Source organism: Nelumbo nucifera, chromosome 1 (genome assembly GCF_055504915.1).
Source record: "Nelumbo nucifera cultivar China Antique chromosome 1, China Antique-T2T, whole genome shotgun sequence".
NCBI lineage: Eukaryota > Viridiplantae > Streptophyta > Magnoliopsida > Proteales > Nelumbonaceae > Nelumbo > Nelumbo nucifera.
The window spans coordinates 48,639,454-48,646,119 of record NC_142649.1 but is presented as its reverse complement, the minus strand read 5'-3'; the positions used below and the strand labels follow the sequence as shown (position 1 = coordinate 48,646,119).

The window sequence follows — 6,666 nt, the reverse complement described above, 5'->3', positions numbered from 1 at the left end:
GGGTGACATACCAATTGGGGTTTTAAATGCAGTACGATAAGCCCAAAGTGCATCATCTAACTTTAAGGACCAATCTCTCCTAGATGTGGTAACCGTTTTTTTTTAAATCTGCTTTAATTCCCTATTAGAGACTTCTACTTGGCCGCTGGTCTGAGGGTGGTAAGGGGTTGCAATTCGGTGTGTAACACCATACTTATTTAATAGTTGTTCAAATTGCCTATTGCAAAAGTGCTTCCCCCCATCACTTATGATGGCTCGAGGTGTTCCAAAACGAGTAAATATGAATTTTTTCTTGAATTTAATGACAACTCGAGCATCATTAGTAGGGTAGGCACATGCTTCCACCCATTTGCTCACATAGTCCACAGCCACAAGTATATAAGAATTATTAACAGACTTTGGAAAGGGTCCCATGAAATCGATGCCCCACACATCAAATATTTCGCAGACAAGTATGTTGCTTAAGGGCATCTCATTTCTTCAGGAGATATTACCTATCCTTTGGCAATGATCGCAAGCACTTACATATTTGAATACATCATTGAAGAGTGATGGCCAATACAAACTGCTTTGAAGAATTTTTGAAGCAGTTCTTGATGCTCCATGGTGACCTCCTGCTTCTTTGTCATGGCAGAATTGTATGACACTTTGTACTTCCTCCTCAGGAATACATCTCCTTATCAAGACGTTCCTACAGATTTTATACAAGTAGGGTTCATCCGACAAGTAATATTTCACATCAGAGAAAAATTTCTTTCTCTGTTGATATGTCAGGTGAAGAGGCATTACATTCTCTACCAAGAAATTAGCCAAATCAGCAAACTGAGGTTCATTATTATCATTAATTGCATAAAGTTGCTCATCTGGGAATTCATCATGTAAGGCTGAATTATCAATATTTTTGACATAGTTTTCATCCAGCCTTGATAAATGGTCAGCTACCGTATTCTCACTACCCTTCTTGTCCTTAATTTCTAAATCAAATTCTTGCAACAACAAGATCCATCGTAGCAGCCTAGGTTTTGCATCCTTCTTAGCAAGCAGATACCTCAAGGCAGCATGGTCAGTGAATATGATGACTTTAGATAAGAGCAAATAGGATTTGAATTTTTCAATAGAAAATACTACTGCAAGTAGTTCTTTTTTGGTAGTGGAATAATTTTTTTGTGCTTCATTCATGGTCCTACTTGCATAGTAAATGGTATGAAATTTCTTATATTTTCTTTGCCCTAAAACTGCGCCTAAAGTATCATTGCTTGCATCACACATTATTTCGAAGGGTAGTTCCCATTCAGGAGCTGATACAATCGGCGCTTGAACCAATTTCTCTTTAAGGGTGTTGAATGCTTGCAAACAATCATCATCGAAATCGAAAGGCACATCCTTAACTAGCAGATTTGTTAGGGGCCTGGCGATTTTTGAGAATTCTTTAATGAACCGCCTATAAAAACCGGCATGCCCGAGAAAGCCCCTAACATCTTTTACTGACTGTGGTGGAGGTAATTTTTCAATCAGTTCTATTTTAGCTTTATCAACCTCGATGCCCCGGGAAGACACCTTATGCCCTAGAACGATTCCTTCTCTAACCATGAAATGGAATTTTTCCCAGTTTAAAACAAGGTTAGATTCCTCACACCTTTGGAGTACCTTTTCCAAATTAAGCAAGCATTCATCGAATGATGATCCATAAATAGAGAAGTTGTCCATGAAGACTTCCATGAAGTCATCGATGAAGTCACCAAATAATGACATCATACACTGTTGGAAAGTGGTAGGTGCATTGCACAGTCCAAATGGCATTCTCCTAAAGGAAAAGGTCCCATAAGGGCAAGTAAACGTGGTTTTTTCCTGATCTACCAGTGCAATGGGTACTTGAAGGTACCCGGAGTAGCCATCCAGGAAGCAATAATATTCATGCTCTGCAAGCCTCTCTATCATCTGATCAATAAATGGCAGTGAAAAGTGATCTTTCCTAGTGGCCTCATTTAATTTTCGATAGTCTATGCACACCCTCCAGCCAGTTATTGTTCTTGTGGGAGTTGATTCATTATTTTCATTTATAATTACAGTTATCCCACCTTTCTTTGGTACGACTTGAATGGGGCTTACCCATGATGAATCTGAAATTGGATAAATAATACCTGCTTCGAGCCATTTCAGAATTTCTGCCTTTACCACCTGTTGCATTTTTGGATTCAGCCTCCTTTGTGGTTGTGCCTTGGGACTGCAGCCTTCCTCCATCAGAATTTTGTATGTGCATACCAATGGGCTGCTTCCTTTTATGTCTGCAATGCTCCATCCTATGGCCGATATGTGTTGCTTGAGTACCCTCACAAGATTTTCCTCTTGGAGACCTGTCAAATTAGATGAGATAATTATAGGTAAGGTGGAACTGTCTCCCAAAAACATATATTTTAAATGAAAAGGTAAGGGTTTGAGTTCCAAAGCTGGAGGTGCTTTGATGGAGGGTAATAATTGTTTAAAGGAGATCGGCCCATCTAATGGTAGAAATCTCCCTTTTCTTGGCTTGCACTCTTCTTGGCCGGCCTCTAATTAATTTATTACCTCCTCTACTTCGTCCTCCACTACCTGCATGTTATTACCAGAATTAATGAGACAGTTTGCAAGGGGGTCATCTATCTTTGATTTATTAATTTTTGCTACCACCACATCAATGGAGTCAATTACATAAATTTCATGTTCTTTAGTGTTGGGATACTTTAGGGTTTGAAAAACATTAAATATCATTTCTTCTCCATTAATCCTAAGAGTAAGTTGACCCTTTTGTACATCAATTAAAGCATTACCGGTTGCAAGAAAGGGTCTCCCTAGAATTAATGGCATCGATCTATCCTCCTCCATATCCAACACAATGAAATCAGCAGGGATGATGAAATTCCCTACTTTAACTAAGACATCTTCCACTATTCCCCTAGGGTATTTGATGCTTCAATCAGCCAGTTGTAGGGTAATGGTGGTAGATGTTAGTTCATGTAATCCAAGTCTCTTAAAAATAGAATAGGGCATTAAATTTATACTAGCACCAAGATCACATAAGGCTTTATCGAATTCAGCATTTCCTATGGTGCAAGGTATAGAGGAACTCTCTGGATCCTTTAGTTTTGGTGGTAGCTTATTTCGAAGAATGGCCAAACTATCTTCATTTAGTTTTACCATCTCGCAATCCTCCCATTTTCTTTTATTGGATATCACCTCCTTCAGGAATTTTGCATACTTGGGCATCTGTGATAACACGTCAAGAAGAGGAAGGTTAATGTGAATCTTTTTAAACACTTCCAAAAATTTTTCAAATTGTTTATCTAATTTGGCCTTCAAAACTCTTCTTGGGTAGGGAATAGGGAGTTGAATTTCATGTAAATTTAGTTTAGGGGTACTTCCCTCATTCTCCTTTTGCAGATCGGCCACTTCAGTTTCCTTGTCCTCTCTTTGAATTTCGCCAACTGTTTTCCCACTTCTTAAAGTTATGGCGTTTACTTGCTCTCTAGGGTTCTTTTCTGTGTTGCTGGGTAGCCTTCCCTCTTTCCTTTCCGATAACATGCTTACAATCTGCCCCACTTGAACCTCTAAGTTTTTAATCGATGTTTCTTGCTCTTGGAACCTTGCTTTAGTGGCATTAATGAACTTAGAGATCATTTCCTCCAGATTGTTCTTTTTTTCTTGTGGGGGCGGCTGTGGTTGGAAACCCATGGGTGTCTTTTGCTGATTGTTACTCCATGAGAAGTTCGGATGATTCCTCCACCCTGGGTTGTATGTATTGGAGTATGGGTTGAAGTTTGACCTGCCAGCATGAGAGATAAAATTAGCATTATCATGGGAAATAAATGGATTGTTTAATTGACAATCAGAATTAATATGTCCTATTTGACCACAAAAATTGCATGAGATGCTAGATGGTGTATTAACGGCTATAATACTAAAAGTATCAAGCTTCTTATTCAGATTAGCAATTTGCGCAGATAGGGCTGCAAGGGAATCGATGTGGTGTACTCCCCTCTGACTAGTTCGGTCATTGCTCCACTGGTAGCTGTTTGATGCCATCTCCTCCACTAGGTCATATGCTTCCTCTGGAGTTTTCCTCATGATCGTACCACCTGCGGCTGCATCAATAATGGATCGGTTAGAGGGGGTAATACCATTATAAAAAGTCTGAATTTGATGCCAAGTTGGTATCCCATGGTGAGGACACTTCCTAAGCATCTCCTTGAATCGTTCCCATGCTTCATACAAGGATTCCTTCTCAAATTGAGAAAAAGTAGTAATATCATTAATTAACTTTGCTGTTTTGGAGGGTGGGAAATATTTAGCCAAAAATTTCTAGGTTAGATCATTCCAAGTGGTGATACTTCCTGTAGGGAGTGAGTTAAGCCAATCTTTAGCTCTATCACGCAATGAAAAAGGAAATAATCTAAGCCTAATAGCATCATCACTAACTCCATTATGTTTAAATGTATCACATATTTCTAAGACGTTAACAATGTGTCCATTAGGGTCATCACTTGGTAACCCACTAAACTGAATGCTTGTCTGGATCATTTGAATTATTGCAGGCTTTATTTCAAAATTATTGGCATGGATGGTAGGCTTGCAAATGCTGGATGTCGCCCCATCAATGTTTGGACAAGCATAGTCCAAGAGGGTGCGATTTCCTTCTGCCATCTCTCCTTCTATCTCTATGGCTGGTTTGCAAATAACAACCTCTTCTCTTGCTTTTCCTTTGTTGGCCCTTTGCAACAAGCGAATGGTCCTTTCAATCTTAGGATCGAATTCTGCTAATCCTTCCTTTCTAGTGCGTGTCATGCACTAGTAAATCTGAACCAGCAGAATTCGAACAAATAAATAAAAACAATAACAGAAATAAAAACAAATAAAAAGAAAATAATAACAGAAATAAAAGGTCCAAATTAATCAAGGTTAACAAATTCTAATATTATTTTAGGATTAAATCCCCGGTAGTGGCGCCAAAAACATGATAGCTATAATTATATAACCCTAGCAAGTGCACTACATATCAAGTAGTATAATAATATCGTTCCCACGGGGATTTAACAAAATAAGTATTAGAATTACAGTTTTCCCTAATTATTTGGACAATCAAAATTTAGGATTGAGAAAGAACTACTAACAATAAAATTGGAACAAAGAAAATAAAAACAAGGGTGATCACTAATCGAATATGCAAATGATGAAATCGCTAGGACTTTTGGTCCACCTAACCAATGTAATGAATATTGATGGGTCCGATTATCCAAGACTAATTGTCATTCCCATAAGCTGGGATTTTCCCAAATTTATTTAATATTCTCTCTCGAGATATACTAAACCTACGCCCATCAGGTAACCCTTCGATCTCTCGAGTAGATCTCTCAAGATGGAAGTGCATTAAGTCCAAGAAAACCATTAAATTCAGATGAATCATGTATATATATCTCTATATACCATTCAATTCACACTATGAATTATTCCGTAATTATGTGAATTTCTTTCTCAATTCATTCACATAACCCAAATGAGGTGGCCAAGCTCTTAATTGCAATAAGCACAATAATTCATAGACTATATGGAAATCGCAATCTTGGATAAATCAAGAAGATAAAAATATATTCATTAACATGGTTAGGCTTTCCATAGCCCTAGCAAGAAAACAAATCACTTCATGATGGAAGAATTAAAACAAACAAAGGGGAAGAAAGAACTCTTGAATTCGCCCATGGTGCTGAGATCTCCTCTTCTTGCCGCCACCTTCTTCTTGAAGTTTCTTGAATTCTTGAACCTTTCTTGAACCCTTCTTGACTGATTGCTCCTTGCTTCTTGATTCAAATCAGGAAGTGAGTGATTGAGTGATGCCTTAACTGGTCCACCCCCTCCTTTATATTGATTGAAAGGGAGGGGGGTGGTCTCCTACTTCCTCTTGAAGTTAATCTTACAAGAATGGAAAGTCCTATCCTAATTCTAATCTTATCTCTTTATCTAATGAACTCAATCCCTTTATCTCTCTAAGATTACATCAAGAATTTAGATCTAGAAGGATTCTTCTTAGTTTCTTGTTCTTGGATTCGTAATAGACCTCCTCTGCGAATTGGGCTTTAGCCAGGCTTTTCTGCGAGTTGGGTTTCAGCTGTGGATTGGGCCTTCCTACAAAATTGCCCCGACTTCAGGCCCGGATTTGACTTTGATGCAGGCCGAATCAGCGAAAGCCAAAAATATGAAAGTTGTGGCTTTTTCTCTTATCTTTCCATTGGGTCTTGCATCAGCCCATTCGGAGTTCGGAAACGCGAGTTAGGCCCAGATCACTGAACGATGTCAAAACTGTGAAAAATCATCCGATTTGTCTTTCTTTGCTCTTGATGCCTTCTTTCATGCCCTGAACAGAAATATGAGTCCAATTAGGTGCTAATTCGGTATAAAAGACAGAGTAATTGGGGATAAAAATATGATAAATTCTCCTCTCATCAGCAACACACCAGTGTGAGCCTTGGCAGTATAAATCTCCCCAGACTTATCCAACGGCTGTGAACATTTAAAACTAACACAAGTCTCATTAAGTGTCCAGTTTTGGGGTCTTACACAAAAGCATACCACACAACATGAATCAAACATATACTTTATTTATTTACATTAAATATCAAAAGTACATCAAAACTGATT

General features: G+C 38.4%; 1 protein-coding gene and 1 non-coding gene across 2 annotated transcripts; one reads left to right on the top strand and one right to left on the bottom strand.

Moving 5' to 3' along the window:
• Positions 1-480: 480 nt before the first annotated feature.
• On the bottom strand, positions 481-4,818 carry LOC148803226 (uncharacterized). The gene is made up of 3 exons (XM_088894630.1): positions 4,476-4,818; positions 3,039-4,118; positions 481-2,354 (listed from the first exon to the last, which is right to left on the bottom strand). The coding sequence occupies exons 1-3, from the start codon at positions 4,816-4,818 to the stop codon at positions 481-483; spliced, it is 3,297 nt and encodes a 1,098-aa protein (XP_088750756.1).
• Positions 4,190-4,296, top strand: LOC148803227 (small nucleolar RNA R71). Its single transcript, XR_016081555.1, has one exon. It is a non-coding gene; the product is annotated as a small nucleolar RNA R71 (small nucleolar RNA).
• Positions 4,819-6,666: the final 1,848 nt, after the last annotated feature.

Excerpts from the sequence above, each read along its gene's own strand:
- LOC148803226 (XM_088894630.1), bottom strand. The coding sequence starts at position 4,818 with ATGACACGCACTAGAAAGGAAGGATTAGCAGAATTCGATCCTAAGATT. Across the intron at positions 4,119-4,475 it reads TGTTAACGTCTTAGAAATAT|CCGCAGGTGGTACGATCATG; the intron begins GTGATACATTTA and ends TTATTGATGCAG. Across the intron at positions 2,355-3,038 it reads CTTATGTGATCTTGGTGCTA|GTCTCCAAGAGGAAAATCTT; the intron begins GTATAAATTTAA and ends CTAATTTGACAG.